Raw genomic sequence first — 22079 nt, forward strand, 5'->3', positions numbered from 1 at the left:
AAGAACAATGGAAGCTCGAAAAGTGGAGTCAATTCTTTGCACCCTTTTTCCCATAAACTTTTTCTAGCGATCAGTGAAAATTTCTGTACCACGCTTTATAGTTGTTCTCCGCTTTCATTCTACTAAATCCAAATAACTTTAATAAATATTTGAATGTGTCTGCCACACGTGTTTCTCACTCTCATTTCTAAAAATCATTGGGCACACATCCCTCATAAGTCTCTGCTCCCCTGGCCATTGTCTTGGACTCCTCTGGTGCTTCATATCCGACATCGCCCGACACACTATTATCCATGCATGTGCAGATATAAAAACCAAGTCAAGTGGGACCAAAGCCAGGAGCAGGCCTCAGTCTGTCCTCCCCTGAGGCGCCGTTCACGCCCACTCTCCTGTATATATCCCTGCCCCTGGCTCACTGGCCGGAGTGTTTTTCTGTATGCATTATAAATATTCTTTCATGCCAAAAACCAAGAAAAATGGGAAGGCAGGGAAATCTTCTTCCTCATAGCATTTGCTGTTGCTTCTGTGTGTGTGTGTGTGTGTGTGTGTGTGTGTGTGTGGCATAAAATAAAATTAATTTTTAATGGTTTTCCAAATATTAATTTTGCTTAGAAGCCGTTCGAGGGTTTTCTTGTGGCTTGGCATTTGGGTCTTTTCTGGTTCTGGGGTCTAACCAAACCGGGTCCGGTTCCAGTTCCAAGAAAAAGTCCTGTCCAGTCCAGTCCAGTCCAGTCCAGTCCGTTGAAGGTTGCTCTTTTCTGGATTGGATTTTCCGTTTGCTTATTTGTAATTTATAAAGTAGAGTTTACTTTGCTTTGGTTCTCTCTTCCGTCCTCGCTCTCCAATCCCATGGTAAACTCAATTTGGGTGCAACATGCAACCGGGAAAGAGGAACGCATAAAGGAAACAATCTAAAAATCCAACTTGGTGAAATGCATTTTTGATAAACACATTTGGAGAGATTGAAAATATGATTTCTCTCTTTCTCTGTACACTCTGTTGCCAGGGCAAATTTATTCGGGCTGCTGCAGTTGGCCACTCGGCGAATTGTCATAAACCAAAATTAAATTAAGCAAAAAAGGTACATTTATGTGCGTCCGGAGCTGCCACAATAAATTGTGGACAAATTGTTTGTAGATACAAAATTGACTATACATTCAAAAGTATTCCGAAAATCAATATCCAGCATTGTTGGATATGGATTACAGATTTATTATGCCCCTAAATATTTCCCAATCTCTGATTGCTCATAGAAATTCCTTGTTTACACTATTGATCGACAACAATTTCCTCCTTAAAATAACTCAACTTAACCTTAACTTTAATTAATGGTCTGCAATATAAATTGAATGTTATCTCTGCATGATATTTATTGCCACAAAACCTGTGCCCAAAACCCGTGCTCGAATCCTTTCCTTTGCTCACCTTTGTCCTTGGGGTTGTGTTCTGATAATTGTTTATTTATAATGTGAACATTTTTTAAGTCAACGCCATATTGTCGCACTTAAATTGTATTTTGTGGCATAAATCTAATGGGACACCAAAGCCCCCCATGAAGAGTCCTCGGCAGGACAAAAGAGACTGCTAGAATGGGTGAGGGAGAGGTACAGTACCCTCATACCCTCACACATGGATGTCCTGAGTGTATGTTTGTATGATTTGGCAATTTATTTTGGCCAGACTTAGCACGCAACGGCGAAGGCTCGGGGGCAGAGAAAGAGGTGGAGAAGCACAGGGAAAGCGGAGAATAATAAGAGTGAGGCAGAGGTAGAACACAGCCAGAAACAGATAGAGAGAGAGAGAGAGACGATAACACTGGGGGAACCCGCAGCAGCTCCTGCAATAAGCCCAAAAACTAAAAGCTAAAAGAGAAATGCTGGGGGGAAATGGGTGGGAAATGGGCGAATGCTGAATGTTGAATAGCCGCATGGTTCAAGTATATTTTCGGCATTTCGCCATGACTAAGCAGTTTCTTATTCGGCAAAAAGTGTGGTGAGTGGGGGGGGGGGACAGACGAGCATTTTAACTGCTCGTTTGCTACCTTTTGTGCATTCAAAGAGAAGGCGAAAAAACGAAACCAGGTGAAAAAGTGTCTAAGGCAGCCGCCACCATCCAGCACCTGCAGGGGCAGCGGCAGACACCAACAACAACAACAGCAACAAGGGGGAGGGAACAGCTCGCTACTACAGTGAGCACTTTAAATGGGCGTCCGTCCGTTCGGCCCTGTTGGTGGTCTCCTTTTAATATGCTGCGGCATGTTTTTCCCTCTCTGAATTTTCCTTCTCTCTCAAGCGCACTTTGCAGCTTCTTCTGAGGCAAGCGATAAGCTGGGTCAGGTGGTTGGGATTTCGGCAATGAGCAGCAGATGGATTGAGGCTGAGGCTGGAGCCTAGATTTCCCCCTCTAGTCATTCGCTTGTTCTGTTTGCAGGGGGTCTGTAGTCCGTAGTCCGTAGTCCTCTGGGGAACAAGTGGATTATGCACATGTAGAGTCCTTGCCAAAGCAGCCAAGTGACTATCTTTTTCTGTCGCTCTCTCTCTCTCTCTCTCTATCTCAAAATTTTTAATAAACATTTGCTGAAATGATTTACACCCAGTTATGGGAAATTTATTCCACTCTAAATGTCAGTCGTCTGTGGAAATAAATAATGGCTGATGCAAAATATACAGAAACTGAAACTTAGTACACCCTGAGACAATGGCAGGGGATAGCTCTGGTAGACTGTTGAAGGCAACAGCTCCAAGCGCTGTTAACAGCCCAACTTAACAGTCTGTTGCCGCGCCCGGTTACAGGGCTCTGTTAACGATCGCTCTCACGATCCACACGTCTCTCGAGGTTCCGTTTCTAAGATTCACATATTAAATAGCTATCCAATGATGATGAAATTATATCACCCAGTTATGAAGTTGTCAAGACGTTAACAAGCCTATTAAAAGCCTGCTCCCCCAAAACTTTTACAAAATATTCTCTCCTTAACGTCTTACTGGAGGAAGGAACTTCTTCCCCTAAGAATTCCCCACAATTGTTCTCACTAAACTTTAATGAATGTCTGAACTGCTGGAGCTGGAGCTGGAGCTGGAGCCGGGCCTCTTTCGAGAATTTACAGCTCATTAGTGTGACCAGAGCAAGGAGCAACAATAAATATTGCGGCAGAGTGGCCTCGGCCTGCGCCCTTTCCCAACTTTTCTCATAGCTCATAAAAATCACATTTAACTTTGCTCTCTGGGGTGCCGCCACGGAGGTGCGGACCCAAGAACATCCTTGTCTTGGTCCTTTATGCAGGCAATTGCTTTTTTTATATTGTAAAATCGATAAGCGATCACATTATACGAGTGCGAGTACGAGGACGAGTATGAGAATGGGGTTGGTGTGTGCTTGAGGGGCACGAAAAAAAAGAAACGCAGCGGGAAAAGTGAGTTATATATGTGTTTGTCCTTTAAAGTGCACTTAACCATAAATTCAGAGGAGGGGAACAAGTAGAGGACCGACCTGCCCAAGGACCCTAGGATCCCTAGAACCCATCGAGAGACAGCAAGTGCGAGAGAGCAGGACATGTGCCAAGCGTTGAGAGCCTTGCGTGCTCATTAATTATAAAACAACGCGCCAAACGCGCACACATATGTATGGATACATATGGAAGAGTCAGATACAGATACGGATACAGGAAGAGCTCAGGAAGTAACGGTAACTGTAATGTTGTCTTAACTCAAACATGCCGCAACTGAGAGCGAAATAGCAGAACAGAGAAGGAACGGCAGGAACGGGGCGGGAGTCTTGTACCGTGCATTAAAAATCGTTGCCATATGCAAACTTAAAGATAACAAATGAGAGAGGGGTCTGCGGACTAAAAGGAAGTGGGGGGAGGCAGGCAGGGGAACTGGATGGAAGAGAAAGTGGAGTAAGGGCAAGCGAAAGCGGAGCCATGGTGCCGGACTGAAGTACTTTTGTAGTAACAAGAAGCTGTTGCGATTTTACAGTGGAATGACAATTCTGCAGTTCCCTTTCATTTCATATCCGTTCTCTTCCATTTCGTTTCGTTTCTTTTAATTTTTTGTTAGCTGTTTTCAAACAACTGCCGAGAGATGGGCAAGACAGAGTGACAGAAGAAAAGTGAGATGAAAAAACGAAGGAGACAATTTCTGACAGCAAACAATGTAAATAACAATCCACAAGGAAGTAAATGAAGAAAAGAGTGAAGAGAAGCAGCAAATGAAGCAGATGGAATATCAGCAGGAGAAGAAAGAGCAGATCTCATGGGTGGGGAGAAATGAGTCCAAGAGGAATAGGATTGTCTTCTAATATACCTAACCAGCTACACCTGTGAAAAGTATAAAAATGTACACGAGAAAATGAGAGACATTTAGATAATGGGTAACAGTGCACTGTTACCGAAGAGAGGCAACAGGCTGTTAACGGAGACAGGTAACAGAGGTAATAAACTGTTACCTTGCGATGTTAACAGCGCTGCTGCTCTGCTCTGCATCATCCATGTGGTGAATGCAATTTCAGTGTTTGCTCATCGCAACCTACTCCGACCATTTGCCCAGCTTTCCTATCAATAAATCAGCTTGGGAATCCCTCGAAAATCATATCCATAAAAGATTTCCCGCACAGCAAGAATTTTCGCTGGCTTTTTATGATCAAAAATTAACATTTCCACCCACATTGGGGGGCGATGCCAGGGGTCTCTGTGGGGACAATCGTGGCAGAGCCGCACTAAAGCATATTTTATGGTTCACTTGCATTAGCAGGACCGCCACCACCACCATCCCCCGGGTGACGCCATCCTCACATACCACCCAAAGAATGATGATGCTGCTGACACAGTTGTTGATGATGAGATTCTCTCTCCCCTAAACTCTTCTTCCTACTTTTGGGTTCGATTTGCAACGCCCACAATTTCTTTATGTTCTCTGGCGTTTTCTTTTTTTCTTGCTCGATGTTGCCCTTCGACTTTGGTTCGAATATCGTTCAATTTGGCTGCCCAGACACATTGTTTAATATGCAAAACCATTTCCATTTCCCTGACATTCCAATGCGACCATGTCGTGAGGAAGATGGAGGGTTGGTAGCTCTGGGAATGGCCAAAATGAAAATCAGCATGAAATGTGCTTAGTGCGTGTTGTCCCGGGCAATGGGCGTGGTTCTGACTCTTACCCCCGTCTCGTAAGCTAATGCCTAGAGGCAGGAAGAGGGACTCTCTAGATGATGTTCTGGGTCTGGTACTCAGGGGAATTCCAGTGGTTGCGCTGCTGGTGGCGCTGCACATATTGATAACCGTTTGATTCTTTTATGAGTTTATAAATTTGTGATTAACTTCAGGCGAGTCGAGGCAAAGTTGGTTGAAGGAGACCCGAATCGAACCCCAAAGCATGGGGAGTTCCCCTCTTCGCATATGTAAAGTGAAACCAAATGCCAGCTGGCGCCCATTGTCTTGGAGCAAGCGACGACCATTTCTTCTAGTTAAAAGTCGACTGGGACATGAAAACATAATTTTACTTCAAAATTGCAGTGACAGTTGCAGGGTATATGCCACGCCCCTTCTCTGTACACACACATGGGGCGACTCTTTGTTGTAGAGTCTGCAACGGCGACGACGACTGCAAAAATTCCATTTCAATTGTTTGCTTAGATTATGCAGTTGTATTAGGAGCAAAAAAGCGAAAGAAGATAGGAATGGAAGCTGCAAGAGAGTGGTAGAGCGGGAGAGCGGCTGGGGGGTTTGCACACTCGGAGTGCTATCCAGTGTCTAGGGTTGCCAACGCACGGAATAAAAACAACACATTGAAACCGTAAAGAAAGCGAAAGAACAGGAACGTGGGTAGAAATAAGAGATTGAGAGCGAGAGAGAGAGAGAGTCAGAGAGAATTCCTTTAAAAGCAGCGAACAAGAGGCGAGCTTTACAAGGAGCATGGGAGTTGACTCGACTCGACAATGCCATTTGCAACGCATTGCCATGTTGCATGAATTTCATTTACGATGATGGTGGGTCGGTCACCATCTGTGTCAGCGACACCTGAGCCATGGAACGCCTTAAAGCCGTCTCATGTTTCCTTGTTGCAACAGGGAAAAGTTGAGTTGAAAACTTCAATTTTATTATGTTGATTAATGTCGCTGAAGATCTGAACTGAAGCGATGTATAGAGGGAAAAGTACTTGCGGTAGATTACTGATGGATTGATGGCAAGGGAAATATCACCGCAGAACGAGGAACAATTTTCCTGCTCCTGCTAATTGTTTTAGCTATTATTTCCATAGCTTCTTCCTCGCTCTTTAAGGTCTCAAGCTTCAATAAACTGAACTCAAAGATTGTTCGACTATTTTACTTCATCCCGCATCTGCGCCCGAGGCATCCGAGTGTGTGTGTGTGAGTAAGAAACCATCAAAGACTCCTTGACAGCGGGGCTGACAACCTGCATGCAATTTACATGCGACTACAGATTCTCGGACTCTGATTTCAGGATGGTTCGGATGTCTCTTTAAATGGGTTTTCTCTCTACGTATCTGGTGACAGGAGTCCTCTGCTGTTATCCTTTAACTTGTGTCTGTCTGTCAATCCTTTGGGCGGCCTTTCGGCTTTCGCTGCTTATCCATCCACACGCCGGCACCCCACCAATTATGTTGCACATCTCTGGCTCTGCCTCTGCTGCAACTTCAGATGTCATTCACAACATTGTTGACTGCCCGGGACTATTAGCATTTTAATTAAATTTTCTGTTGTCGCCCCACGGCTGTCCATGTTCATTTTACACCCAGCACCGCCCGCACCTTCCGTTTATCTCATTTTTTATGGACAAAGAACTTACCCACAACGGTCATAGTCTCGGACTCGGAGACGGTGTTGAATGCTGGCGCCTCGCCGGACACCTCGCAGCGGTAGAGCCCAGAGCTTTGGAGTGTTACGCGTCGCAGGATTATCTGTGTGTCCGAGGAGTTACGCAGCTGCAAGAGAGACAAATTATACAACAATGAGTCGACACAAATCAAATGCAATTAGAGTTCAAGATTTTTCTAATGGATTTCCATTTCCTTTTTTTTCTGCAACAAAATTCTTTTTACAAAACGAAGATTGATGATGATGCAACCAGCAGATTCCAAACTCCTCTCACAGTTTATTATTAGTTTTGTTTGGGGTCTGTGGCCAGCCCAGGCTGGACTGACTGACAGTAGGCGTGGCCTTCATCAATGAAGAAATTTAATTTGCTTGAAATGTTACAGAAAAGCAAACCAAAGCCATAAAGAAAAGCCTGAAAACCGAGAAACCGAACACAGGCCATGAAATATCTAGAAACAATCGCACGAAATTTCCACACTAAAAGTTGAATGGCGGAACGAGGAGCGGTGCAAGGGTACAGCATAAAAGATTGAAGTTACGCAACTCTGTAAGAGAATAGCCCATGTGGTGTGTGGGGGGAAGAGCGAAAACTGTTGTAGAAGTCACTCAAACATCTTCGTTTTGTTCTCATCCAAGCCACCCGAGCAACAATTGCAGTCAAGTTCTTTAAGTTGCAGTTTTATCATCCACACACACATGCTCTGTTGAGAGTTACACATGGGAGATGTGTGTGTGTACCGACCATTAGATACCTGCTGTTTTTATGTACCTATTTATTGTGCACTTAATCAAAGCTAAGCCAAGTGTAATTCCAAAGCGCGAAATAGCCAAGAAAGAACCTAAACCAAACTGTTGACAAAAGGAAAGTGTCTCTCGCAGTTTGTGGGAAGACACAGACAGCAACAGAGTCTGTAGAGTTAACAGAGCAATTAACAGTGAGAGAGCAGAAGCGGCTGTCGATTCTAACAGAAGCTCTCTCTCGATTCTAACAGAATCAACATCGATCGACGTTCATAACCGAATTCTCTCTGCAGCCACAAACATTTGAAGAGCGCAAAGTGTCGTTAATAATTTTTATAAAATCGAAGATACATATACAAGTCCCCGATTTCTATTTCCAATAGTGCCAATAGATCCAACACTCTTCTCTTCTTGCAGCACAACAATACTCGTATACCCCTTTGGCTCAACGAGTACCGGGTATACAAGGAAAGTTTCATTTCATTCTATTTTTAGTCCGTGTTGTCGACCAAATTTTTATGAAAATTCTTTGCTTTCGCTTTATGTTTGGCTTCTCTCTCTCTCTCTCTCTCTCTCTCGCGCTCTTTTGTCTTGTCTCTCTCGCTCTCTCTCCCACTCTGACGTTAACAATCACAAAAGTCACGTTCAACATTATTTTTGGTTTGTTGCTTGTTTTCGGATGTCGTTGCCACAGGGGAGCCCCACAGCCCATCAAGTCTTTTACAATGGTCGGTGGACTGGCTTTTGTTTGCTCCCCTTCTGCTTGGCAGTACTTAAGTCGGGCTTCTCCCTCTTATTCTGCGGCTGCTGCTGCCTCGTCTTTTTGCCAATTCTTGGGGCACGCTCAAGTTGTCAGCGCCCCGTAGCCCGCCCCCTCTTTAGATGTTGGTCAAAAAGGGTGTAACAAGGCGAGACGGTGGAATGCCACTGAATGTACAGAAGGAGAATTGTTTTTCTCTCGCCAAAAAACCAAATCTAGCCACAATTCAAATTGCAGTCTCTCTTTATTGCTTTCCCATTTCCCCTTCACCCAGAATGTCTCAAGTTCTGCCGCTTCTAACAAATCCTCTTCGGGTGAACATGCGCCAGCCATTTTGCTCATGATTGCAGATTGAAGCTGTTAGTTGTAATTCCAACTTTGGTTTTGGCCAAAAAGAATCTCAGTTCTAACCTTGTTTATGCTGCCCCTGATTGCAGTGGCCACATCTCTGATGTGGATGCAAATTTCATTTAAAAAGAGGGAAGCACATCAAGAGTATCGTTGGCTTTGTGCTTAGCGTCTTTGAAGTGTATTAAGAAGGGATAGATGAGGCATTTATGGAGGGATCAAATGGAACACTCAACCCGAACACTTCTCATTCCGATGCTCAATTGTAAATCAACAAAATGTTTAGCCATACAAAACAGTTTCCCCAGTTTCCGCAGTTTTCTATAGATTCAACTTTTGTCTATGTCCAGAAATATCCCAAACAATATCCCAAAATTCCATAGAGAATTTCCAGCATTAAGTCCAGGCCACAAGGCGCTCGCGTGAAAATATTTCCACTTTATCATGTCCCGAACAGCTTCCCAAGAGCTTTGGCCCAGCCACAGCCCTCTCGCTCTCTTTTGTTCTAATCATCTGCCTGCCCACGCGGTCGGTTGAGGCCTTCAACCCTTTTTGGCCGGGTCCAAATGCAGACTCTGAGATCAGCGAAAATTATGCCGCATTACGCGCTATGCCCGCCACGGCCCTCCTGCATGCACTGGGCTGTTGTTTCACTTGGGACACTGGGAACTGAAGGACTCGGGGGCAGGCTCTCTAATTTTCCTACTCTGCCCAGACTCGCCGTTTCTGGTTTCCCATTTTTAGCCGCTTGGAAACACGCACATGCCATAAAACACGCTCGCACATTGCTCATACGCCACGTTAGACCGACAATTGACGGGATTTACTTTGCCCTTGCTCTGCAGGCTTTTGGCCTGCACTTGCTTTGCGCTGCCTTTGCCCTGCCATTCGACAAAGTAGACGCACTTAAGTGCTTTTGGCAAATTATTATTATTAGAACGGCTCGCAGGAGTCCTTCCTTCGAGTAGAGCGGCAGGCCAAAGGATATCAACTTTGTCTGGGATATTGACAGCTTTAAGTGATTTCCGTTAACCTTTTCAATCGCAGCAAAAGCAGACCAACACGTGACCCTCGCCAAGCCAAAGAAAAAGCCAGAGAGAGGCAGCAAGGAAGGGGCGTAGGAGCCCAGCGCACAGACACACATTTTTATGGCCAACAAAAGCCGGTTACATCCACATTAAATTAAAGTTAAATTGCAAAACTACGTGGCAGCTATTTTCATCTCCCCGTCGACGTAATCAGCAACAAGAAAAGAAACGCCCAGAAACGAACTGAGAGGGTGAGAGGGCTCTGGGGCGACTCTGGGGGGAGCTGCGAGAGGGTTCTCTGTGGCAATTACATGTTTTAAAATAATCATTATTATCGGGTCGTAACACTAAATTCTACACAACAAGCTACCCAGCAGCACCCGACCCCAAGCCCCAAAGAAATCCAAGCCAGTAAATTGTAATAAAATTTTAAATTAAATTTCTCTCCCTCTCCCACTTTCGTTTTTGTATTTGTTTCTTTTTGCTGGCAGCAGGAGCACCTGTTGCCATTTTGCTACTCACATCGATGTTGACTCCGGGTAGGGGGAACGCCTGTCCGGGGGGCTTATCGCGCGGCACATAGCGGTAGATCTCGTGTCCATCCTTATACCATTTCACAGAGTACAGGGACTCACCGTCCAGCGCATAACGACAGCCCAGAGTGGCGCTCTTCAGCCGCATTATGTGATTGGGTATCTTCACCTCGGTCATTGTCAGGGAGCTGCTAATGTCTGCAATTAGTAGAGAGAGAGCGAAGAGAGAGAGATAACAAAAATTAGAAAAAATTACTATGCTGAGAGTGGTGGAAATTATTTGTAATGTCATGGCCCATTGTACACCCCAATGGAATGGCTTACTGCTAAGCCTTTGGTGACTAGCAACTTTTGCTTAAGCCACCATGACAGACCCAACCCACATACTCGCATTCGTACTCGTACATATTTCAGCAGTTATGATTCCGGCTGGTCATATTTTCCGTCTAAACCAGAAAACGCAAACACAAAAAACCTTTTGGGGCCTGCTGTCACATGAATTTTGACTTGCATGCTCCTGCTTTCTGGACGCCGGCTGCCACTGGGGGGATCCAGGACATCCACCCGTGCCAGTGCATGTCACTGCAGTCTACAATTCACGTGGCGGGCATAGCTAAAAATACACACAAAAAACTCGCATTTTTTCCAATCGAATTTTTTCCAAGGTGAAGCATAAATGCTCTGCATAGGAATTGTGCAGATCGTTTGGCGTATCTTTGAGCAATGTTTGGGGATATATTTTTCAATTAATTCAATTCAATTAATTTCGAGCAGAATGTTTTTTAAATAATACCAAAGAATAATACTTCAAAGAATGGAAAAATAATATACAAAAATATACTTATCAGCCCCAAAAATCCAACAAAACAACAAAACAATTACCCAAAATCTACCACTGTAAACAAACATGCAAAACGTTCCTAATTCCTTTTTGAAAAGAGCAAATACCTAAACAAATTCCAAAGACTTTAAATCACAAACAGAGACATCTCCCCCCATACATATTTTTCCCTTTTGCGACATTTTGGCTCACTTACGCCCCCAACTCCGAGCCCATATGGCCATGCTAGGATCTCGAACCCCCCTCCAACGGTTAGCGGGTGGTGGGGGGGGGGGGGGGGGGAACACACCCACTTATTTAATATACCGTTACACTTTTCGTTTCTCCAAACGTCAAATGTGAAAAAGTGAGTTCTGTGGCCACACACTGGCAAAAAACAAATACTCACACAGACAGACACACACACGTGAAACAGCGGTTGCACAAGTGTGTGTGTGTGTGTGTGTGTGTGTGTGTGTGTGGTGTAACGTGCAGCGCCGCCATTGAATTTATCACATTCACATGCAAATTGCGCCAAACGACCTTATTATGCAAATTGCCAACTGCAAATGGAGAACGAAATTGATTTTCCTGCATTTCTCCAACAACAACAACAGCAGCAGGAACCACCACTACTACTATCACAGAGAAGCAATGAAGTCACACACACACACACAATGAACAAAGTGTACAGTGGAACCAAATAGAGGCAATAAAGTGGTGTCTAGAAATTAAACTTTCTTCATTTAGTTTATGTAATATCTTTTGGGAACTGTACCACACTTTAAGGTTTTTTTTGGCACCTTTTATTTTGGTAGAAATGATCTAAAAGTTGTCTTTTATTCTTATCCCTTTTGTATACGTTTTCCAACCACTGTGCCACATATGACTGCCTCTTCCTGCGCTTCCGTATGTGCGCTCCCTTGACAGAGGGCCGATGGTGGTGTCTGGAGGATCTCCTGTTGTCTCTGGCATCGTTCAACAGTTTTGCGACATTCTGGAAGCCACATTTATATGACAACTAGCGGTGGCAGTGGCAGTGGCAGCAGAAGAGCAGTGGCAGTGGCAGCAACAGCGACAATGGCGACAGGTTTCTAGCGCCACTGAGAGACACACACCTTGAGTGGGGAAAAAAACAGCGGGGTTGGTGAGGCAAAAGGAGGATGGAGCAGGCAGAGCTATGTGGTTTATACAGCGACAAATGGCGAATATATTGAGCTGTCACACGCCCAACTCAAAAACCCAAGCCGGAGGTTATGCACACAGACAGGCACACGGCACAGGGCCGACTATAATATTGAACAATGTGCACACAAATCGTACAGAGGGCAGAGGGCACAGCAGAGCGAGAGCGAGAGAAGTAGCAGCGGAAGAGCAAAGCAGCGCGCAGCCCAGTCAACGCAGCAGACAGAGAGAGAGAGAGAGAAAAGCGAACTGTGAGGCCGAAGTATTTGATACTCTTACAGATTGGACTTACATATGACTGAGTTATGAAGGAACAAAGCGATCTACAGACTGTTGTGCCTAAGGATACAGATTTATACATAATCTCAGGTATTCATTTATATGTTAAACAGTATTCCCACTACAAATTATTTGGACTCTTCGCTGCCAACATTAGTTTGAAATCAGCATGCCCTCTGCCAGGGTGTTTGCATAAAGGGAGCGACAATCGGAATCGCAATCGGAATCAGAATCGCAGTCGCGCCTTCAATAAAAAATACGTTGAATGCTTTCACCGCATTTGTGTGTGTGTGTGCCTGTCGCAGTATCTGCCTGTGTGTCTGTGCCGTTTGTGGCAGACAATTGGCATAAAAAAGAGCGGCAAAAGAGATGGCAACCACAAAATGAGTTAGTTGTTTGCCTTTCCAGTTGCGCCTTTTTGCTGTCGCCTCCGCACTCCCCACTCACACATGCATTCCCTTTTTGGGCTCAAACAAAAATGGCAGAAGCGGCAGAAGAGTAGGAATATTTTATAGCCCAAACAAAACAACAAAAGTCATGCATTATAAATTCATTTCCGTGTGTGTTGTGGGGGTTATTTTTGCGGGGTTTCTTCCAGCACCAAAAAATAGGCAGATAAATGGAGTAGATGGTGCAATAAAATGTGCTAATAAGCTGCAGGATTTGTGTCACCCGTTGAGCAAGAGGGAGATAGAAACCCCCACAGGTAGTCCTGTCACATAAATTGTAATATTTTGGAACATTGATCGACTCCATGGGGGGTCATGGAAACCTGTTCAAAATTATTCAAGCTTTAAATTGTAGATAACATGGACTAAAATAGAATTGAAGGAACGCACATATGGCATTTCTAGATGCCATGGATACCTGGTCACACAATAGAGGAAAAGTGGTTATTATTCCGCACATGTGAACTCTCTACACACCCTTGGCTCAGAAAGTTTCCTTATACATCCAACTGCAACTTCCATCTATAGTCCATAGTGGAGGGGCACTCTGCCCAAGCAAGAGTCCTGAAAGTGGAGTGCATTGCGGTGGGATCTCCTATAGGAAATGCCACAATGGAAATAGTTCTTGCTAATTTTTGAGTAATTTTGTATTTTGTATAATTAAAATCCCTTGATCCCAGCAATTTTCTATGACAATTTTCGCTTAAACTCTTACCTATGGCCCGAGTCACAGGACACGCCCCAACGTTCTTTAGCGCCTTAATTGCAGTTGAGTGACATTTGACTTGGCAAATTGGCCGGGGACTGCCAGTCCGCTCCACACCCTCCCTCGCTCTTGCTGCTTTGGCAGTGCTAGACTGACTGCGCAAATGGTGTGTGTCCTTCTCTACGGCAGTAACAACAACTGACTGCACATTAAAAATTAAAAAAAGCCCACGCCCAGCCCCCCCCGGGCTGAGCGACCCCTGAGCGGAACCCGACGCAGGCAGGAGCAGAAGGAAGAGCTCAACTCAAAGGCAAAAGCCAAAAGCTAACGGCAAAGTCGCAACAGAAGAAGGAGAAGGAGAAAGAGCAGAACTTTGCCTCCAACAAAAAAGAAAAGAGAAGAAGCGAGGCTAGCTGATGGAAGCAACTCTTTAGATACCCTAACAGGAGTCGTAGTGCATATTATTATGAGAAGTTTAATCCTTAAATTGTTTTCGATCTTTTATAAATATAATGAAGTTTTGTCTCTTTAGCAAGAAAATGAAACCAAGCGGCTCCATTTGATGAACATTCTCTGCAAACATCTCATCAAAAATCCTTATACCCTCTCAGAGGGTAAGACGCAAGACCCCTTGCAAGTGAGAAACGGGAAAAGAAGCAAAGTAATTTCATGCATCGTTTAATTTTCATTCGGGTTTAATTTGTGCAACGCCCCCTAAAAAAACACAGCCCCATTGGCAGCCCAGACATACCCACATTTTCCCACCATATCATCATAAAGAGTTCCTTGATGGCACTTCTTGTTCGTTCTTCCAACGTTGTTGCTGTTGTTGGAATGCTTTGTAATACACCATTTAGACCTAATACTCAACAGCCACTTCCAGCTGAAAAGCGGAGCTGACAATTGAAACAGCAAATAAAGTGAAAGGGAAAAGCAAATGCCAAGACAACAGAAAGGGTGAAACAAATGAGACACACAAAGATACTTGAACACCCTCACACGCACCCGCACCCGCACGTAGCAGAAATTGACACCAACAACATTTTTTGACAAATAAAATTAAATGAGGCGCTGCTTTCTCCTTACTTTTCGCTTAGGCTTTTGTTTTTTTTTTTGGCTTTTTAACCCCTTTTCGTCAAAAGTGGGGAAAATTAATGTTTCCACTGGTTGATTTTCGAATTTGCCACAGCTTTTCCACTGCTTAGTTTGAAAAATATTGGGTTTCGTATGAGGAATTGAAAGAAATTAAAGAATCATCAAACAAGGGATGCCGGAGTGCCCCTTAGATTTAACCATTACGAATCTTATAAAAGATTCAATTATTTTCTACATTTTTCTCTGCTACCCAACCAGTGGAAGACTCCTCCTCTTAGTCTTTTGTTGTCGCTCCACATTGCCATTCCCACACGTCTGCATAGACGACTTGTCCGCTCTCCAAAAATTGTTTCGACTTTAATGAAGTCAATTTTGGAAGCTCCCTCCCTCGCTACTCTCTGCCACCCTTTTTGGTAATTGAAATTTTTTATAGTTGTCGTACAGTTTGCCATCTTGTGTCTTATTGGTGGAAGGGAGGAGACCACGGCACTCGTAAGACCAACTTTTATCAGCGCCTGGCGCATTCTTTAAAACAATTTCCAGCGTCTGCCCCCACACCACTCGCTCTATCGCTACATTTTTGGAGCCGAAACAAATTAATCCCTTTATTTGCATAATTGAAAAACATCAACTGAAGCTGCCAGTCGAAAAATATCAAGAACTCCGAGCCGAATGGCCGACGGGCAAATGTCCACAGAGACAGAGAGCAGAGCGGAGCGCAGAACTGTCGCCGCATTTTAATGTTGTGGTTTCTTCGGGGCCCTGGGGAGCTATTTAACATTTTTCCAACACTTTGATAATCGCACTTTGCGGGCAGATTAATTATTTACGAGCCACGTCTTCTACCTGAGCGGCTTCGCGACGTTTAACCAACGCAGACAACAGCCCCCGACAGACGCCAAGAGTCGACAAAAGCCCAGAAGTTGTTGTTAAATCTTGGTAATGCCTAAAGCCCCCGGAACCCGGAACCCGGAACGCGGCATACAACCCCCAACTTCAAGCCCAACCCCAATCCACTACCGACAGAGGCAATGCCGCACGGGGCGCCCAAGTATATTTGTCGCCGGTCTTAAGAGATTGCGGCGCACAATTTCCGCGCCTTGGTGACCCCGTGCCTACCCTCGAGACCCGGCGTTCCAGGGCACGCGAACCGAACCACAAGACATCAAAGCAGTCGCGTACACACAGAAGGCCAGAAGTCAACGCGATTCAGGTAGGAATGGCAAGTGGTATGGGGAAATGCCATTTGCCGAAAGGTAGACACAGGACAGAGTGGAAACGGCTGGCAGTTAGTGGCTGTGGTGACCCCGACACATCCCTGGAGTTTACTTAGTTATCAAATGGTAATATTTCAATTGTGGCCACATCCAGTGCAGCCAAATTGAAAAGAAACAATGACGGGAGGTAAGCCCGGAGAGAGATTATCTTGGGGGCAGAATTAAAAGGCTTGTCAGGAGCGTTCATTCATGGCCATGCACCCACAGAGGCGTCAAATTAATGCGCTAAATGCAATTTGTGGCGCTGAAAAGGCGGCTTAAGGTGATGCCAAGTGCCGGCTCTTTGAGCCAACTTTGAGCAAGGCAACTTTTACTTCGGCCACCTTTTGGCTTGGCATATGAATTATGCAGTCTAGCGAGGAAGGATGTAGAGAAATACGAGTATGAGATGAAAAGTGGTTTAACTTCTTAAAGAGGTAAATGCTTCTCAGGAAAGAAGAGTGAAGTTGAGAGCTGAAAGGAGGTGTTAGGCGATGATGTAGATGGTTTTCTGGTAGTCCTAAGATAATTTTTGCCTCAAAACAATGAGGACGAAAGCTTAGATAAGTTCTGTAAGTTTTCCTTCCCATTAAGTGATTTTCGGGACACGTTTTTAGGGCTTAAAATTCCGCAATTCCAATTAAAACCTAATAAATTTGGATTCAATGAAAGATTTCTTCTTTGGCAGTCATCCCACTAGTTTAGAGAAAATATTTATTTACCTAGAATATCTTCGAGTCTCTTTGACTGACTAACACATTCCTAAGAACCATGAGAATTTTGCATAATTGTATTATTGTAATATCAGGAAGTTGCATGGCAAAAGTAAACCCATAACCAAAGCGAGAATCCTTCAAGGCTTCGGATCCTCTTTCCACCCACATTAATATTTGATTACCGTTCGTTCCCCATTCCACTTCCATATAATAGTAAGAACATCTAGCCCACAAATGCAGCGTATCCCTCGAGGCTAGAGGCAAAAGTTGTGCTGAATTATGGCCATAAAATACGGGTACGAGTAGGCGCCTAAATACATAGAAGGCAAATTTTTAAATAAGAAAAAATCAAAAGCAAGAAGGCGCTGCCTGCTTTCCTTCCTTTGCGACCAATTTTCTTGACTCTTCTTTTTGTGTGCCGCTTCTGTGCTTCTGGCATAATTTGAAGAACTTCCTATTCAACTTTTGCTGACCAGCCCCAGGGTTCTGGCACACACCTTAGATACAGGGGGGAATGGCTATGGCTATGGCTGGAGGTATATAAATATATCTAAAGACAACTTGGCCCTGGCATATTACCATGTTGGATGGAGAGATAGAGAGTGCGAGGGCAGTCGTATCCCCATGTCTTGGCCCCAAAAAGAATGAAGAGTATTATAAATAATTCAGTGGGCCACGTCTGACCGGAGGCGCTTTAATGAGGCCAAAACGGACTTTTGGCCATCACAAGTTTAAGCAATTTTCGTTACAGGTAAGTGGAGAGTGGAGAAATGTATGAAAATTTAACTCAAGGAAAACCGCTTTCACTTTTCCACATACATATCTCTCTTTCTCTCTCGTTCTCTCTTCGATCAGGAGGTAAAGTCGTTAACCGTTTTTAGAGCTGCTGATTGAGATTGCTTTGGGAGGGGGGAAGGGTGTTTTTTGCTGAAGGTAAATACACATGACATATCCAAATGTGGGCGAAACCTGTCTGGGGCGGAAGCTCCACTGAAGAAGATGGGACTATGGTCACGGGGAGTGGATCGGGAAGGGTAAGCAGCCGCAATGCGTTCGGGGGAAAATCAATTTCACATAAAAAATTCAAGCAAAAATTGTACGCCAACCTTTTTTCCCTGTCTCTTCTGCTTTTGCCCAAGGAAAAAGTTATTGCCAAGGTATGCGTGTCTGTATGTGTGTCATGTGCATATAAGTGTCTGTGTGTGAGTGTTGTGGCATGTGAACTTAATGATTATGCAAATTGGCCTATAAATCGATTGCCAATCGTCGGCAGTGCCACAAATTGCCGGCTTTTTCTGCTGCAACATCGGCGACAACCACAGAAATAAACAACTAAGAACGAAATTGTCGTTTATTTGGAATAGGAGATAGCTGCTTATACTATGATTTATTTATGTTTTACTTGGTAGAAAAAATATCTATGTGTATAAGGAATTTTAGATATGGAAACTATCAAGGTAAGAACAGGCTTTGAGCAAGAAAATGTAGGGCACTATTTCTATTTATTTCTGTTAAAAAACTTAAGCACTATTTACACACATTTATATATGTAAGAGATATTGGCTGGGCAACCATAGAGCGCAACCGAGTCTGTAGTGCTAACAGAGAGTGAGCGTCTCAAAAGCGAACAGAGATAACAGACCTTACTGAGTTAACAGAGCTGCCAGAGTTAACAGAGCTGCCAGAGTTAACAGAGAGACAAGCAGTGGCCGCCGATTTAACAGAGGATGAGAATCTCTCTCCGGCTAGATCGAATAATAAAGAATTAAAATAATAAATAAACCATTGTCCTGAAGCTGTGGAATACCCAATAATCGCAATAATCTAATCAGCTGAAAATATTAAAAAACACGTAAGAAAAAGTCTGGCTGACAAATGTTCAAATCTTGCAATGAACTTATTTTGTGCTACATGTTACATCTTACCTTATTTTTCATACATTTGTATTTTTCATGCAATATGTTCCCCTGGATTAAAGTCGGCAACAACTCAGTTATATGTCTCTGCCGGCCGCCTGCTGCTCCTTCTACAGACCCCCTAATGGCTTGCAAGCTCGTCAACGCACTATAAAAATATCATTATCAGTGCAAAAGTTTGCTTATCAAAGATGACTCCAACAAGATTGGCAACAACAGCAGCAACGACAACAGCAAAAAAAGGACGGTTGAAAAGATGTGGCAAGGAATTTGCATATTCCACAAGACACAACAACACACAAGACACAGACCAGGACACGGAGCATCGGCTGCTGCTGTTGCTGGCGCTGAAGTTGAAAAATGAAAGCCCAGGAAAATTGAATTGCCAACTGGTCGACTGGCCCCGCCCCTGTGTTCGTTCTCCACAAGCTTATCATTAAATTCAAATATCAATCAATTTATCATAAAAAGAAACGGAAGCGTCAACAAAAGCGTCATCCCGTCTAAGAGACAGTCAAAGCGAACAGAGCAGAGTAGACCAAAGGAGGGATTGTGGCGAGGGGACTGCATAGATGACTGCAGGTTGAAGCTTCTGTCAAGAGCCATGGCTAATGCAATTGACAAGTGAGTGCGGGAGTGGGCAAGAAAGCAGATGGGCTGTGCCATTAGTTGAGTGAAACAGTGATGACATTTCTTTCGTTTTGGCATGGAAGAGTGGCACTGCCCTCCTGCAGATCTTTATCGTAGTAAAAGGATGACAATGATAAGTCTGAGCTTTATTTGTATAACTGAGGGTTTTCGCTCTACGAAATTTGACAAATTATCTTGTGACATTCCCTTTTTTTGTAGCCGAACTTCTTGCTTCCATTTGTCACTCACACATCCTTCAGCCACATGTAAGGCAAATAAATATCTATTTTATTATGCATTTGGCGCCTAATTAAAATGACTCAAAATGGAACAAAAGAAAAACATAAGCAGCAACAAGAAGTTAGATAAAATGTAAAATAAAATAAAAACGACGCAAGAGAAGAAGCAACAAAAATCATAAAAACAATAACAAAAAGTAATAAAAAAGTGGAGCACTTTACTTTTGTTTGCTCTTCCCCGCAGATACGGAGAAGGGTGAAAGGAAGAAGATGGGCCACAGGACTGGCAAACGTCCGCTGGCTGGCAGATGTTTTTATAGCTCATAAATTCGTAAGATGCTGGGCGGAATTGGCCAAAAATTGGGAGGGAGTAAAAGGCAACAAAACATCAGAATTCATTGCCTTTTGCCAAGTTTTGTTTATCCTTTCGCTGTCTTGGCATATAAACGCCTCGGCCCGGAGTTTTGCTTGGGCTACCAAGTTCCGAGTTCTGAGTTCCAAGTTCCGAACCAAATCAATAGAAAATTGATGAATACAAATGATCATAAAAAACAATAAAAAGCAATGCCAAAAAGCAGCTGTAGGAGTTGCTCTGGGGAGACCAAAAACGGAGCCCTCTGTTGTCTTGAACTGATTTGGTTATAAAAATCCCAGCCACGTATTTTGCCCTCCTCTCTCGCACTCTCCCTCTCTCACAATATCTACTTTGATGTGGTTGGGGGGGGGATTTGTGTGTGCGCGGGCAGGGTACGAGAGTTTTCAGCAAAGATTTCCAGACAAATGCATTCCCATTTATTATTCATATATGAATCTATATAATGACAGCCCAGCCAGCCACTCATTTGAAATTAATTTCGCGGAATGGAGCAGCTAGACTCAAAGATGAAGCAGATAATGGAAAAGAAGGTGGAACATCAACGTGCACTGAAAGAAAAACACTCGAACCTAACATAATTTTGTAATACCGAAAAAATATTTCAATGACTTGGAAACGACTTTTATTGACAAGCAGCAAATATTATTACGAATGCATTTTTAATTTGAACTTAAGAGCTTTTTTTCTTGCTGTGTAGAAGCGAGATGGCAGTACTTTTGTACATCTCAAGTTGTCCTTGTCGCTTGTCTGCACTTGGCGTCTGTGGCAGCTCCTCACTCCCGGTTGGAAGTTGCTCAGCCGGAGACAGACATTCGCCTCGCTTGATTTCAAGCGTATCGCCATCCAAACGGCACAATCGCAGTAAGCACACACACACACATGGAATCCCCATGGTAGTAACCGAGTTAGAGTAAATATATGCAAAAGCACACACAACCACCACCACACAGATGTCTTTGACGGGAAATTGATTTCAATCAATCAAATGTTTTGATTACTTTGCTGGGGAGTGCAGTGTGCTACCCAATCCTAGACCTTGTGTGGCTATGGGGGGCCATTAGCAATAATTTACTTAAAGGCTTAAAGAGAACTTACGACACAAATTGTCGGCACTTGTCGCTTGGGAGGGGCAGTGGTGCATTGACCTTCTTGCGGTTTGGCAATGTCATTTGGCCATTTTAATGCCAGTCTGGCAGTGGTTTGTGAATGAACTGAAGCCAATTCGGTGTAATTATTGTCAAAGGTTCGCTTTTCATAGCTTTCAAAGGGTTGAAGGGACAGCAACTGAGAAAGATTTTGACCCAAAAACAACTAATGTGTCGGGGGATGGCAGAGATTAAGGAGGGAGATGGTGCCATCTTTTTGGATTGCATCGATTAAATGATTTAATGCACAATCCCCTACTTATCGCAGCACTTATCACATTCTACCACACCTAAATCGTCAAACGCTGACGTGTAAAGCCTTTAAATTAGTCCCTTCACCATTAAATCTCATTCACAGATTCGCTCCTCCTTCCCTCCTTTGCATACGGGCACTCTGCCCACAAGTAAAAGAAAATTCGCACTTAATGCAATTTATTGAAATTATTAAGTGCAGCACATACAAATATTGTTGGCAATTAACTTTTCCCACTGCGGTGCAGAGAGGAAAAGGAATGGGGCCAAAGGGTGCCACTGAGTCAATGTGGAATATTAAATATTTAATTAAGCTGCGCGCGCATATTAAAATTGCATTAAAAATGTCATGCAAATGGAATTTTGTGTGTTTGTGTGTGTGTATTTTTTTTCTACCCAACAGTCAGCATTAATCCATAAAAGCCCCAAGGGAAAAGAGGGGGATGGTAGCCCCTATTGGGGTGGGTCTGGCAGTAGACATACTGCGGCGGTGTGGGCATAAAAAATGGAATATTCCGCCAACAGAATAACTGAATTCATAAAACGCATCGCAGGCAGCTGGCAAAAATGAAATGTTAACAACGGCAAAAGCCGAAAAGTAGTTGACACACCAACATACCCAGTCCACACCCCTCCCCTATGCCACATGCCACTGAAACATGACCAACGAGGCGTATGAGTGTTGCATTGGCTTCATACTTGCATGAAAAAGATCCAGGGAGGAGTGGTAGTGGGAGGAAAATAACTTTTGCGGCACGCGCGCTGACATCA

The 22079-nt window shown here is 43.9% G+C and overlaps 1 protein-coding gene across 1 annotated transcript in view; it reads right to left on the reverse strand.

The window, feature by feature from the left end:
* The window catches only part of LOC117584532, a 33205-nt gene that overhangs the window by 2200 nt on the left and 8926 nt on the right, over positions 1-22079 (reverse strand). The window contains exons 2-3 of the mRNA XM_034273482.1: positions 10234-10442; positions 6806-6941 (exon numbers count right to left, since the gene is read on the reverse strand). Of these exons, the coding sequence (XP_034129373.1) occupies positions 6806-6941; positions 10234-10442 (345 nt within the window). The remainder of the gene's footprint in view (positions 1-6805; positions 6942-10233; positions 10443-22079) is intronic.

The sequence above is a fragment of the Drosophila guanche genome, unplaced genomic scaffold (assembly GCF_900245975.1).
Source record: "Drosophila guanche unplaced genomic scaffold, DGUA_6, whole genome shotgun sequence".
Classification (NCBI taxonomy): domain Eukaryota; kingdom Metazoa; phylum Arthropoda; class Insecta; order Diptera; family Drosophilidae; genus Drosophila; species Drosophila guanche.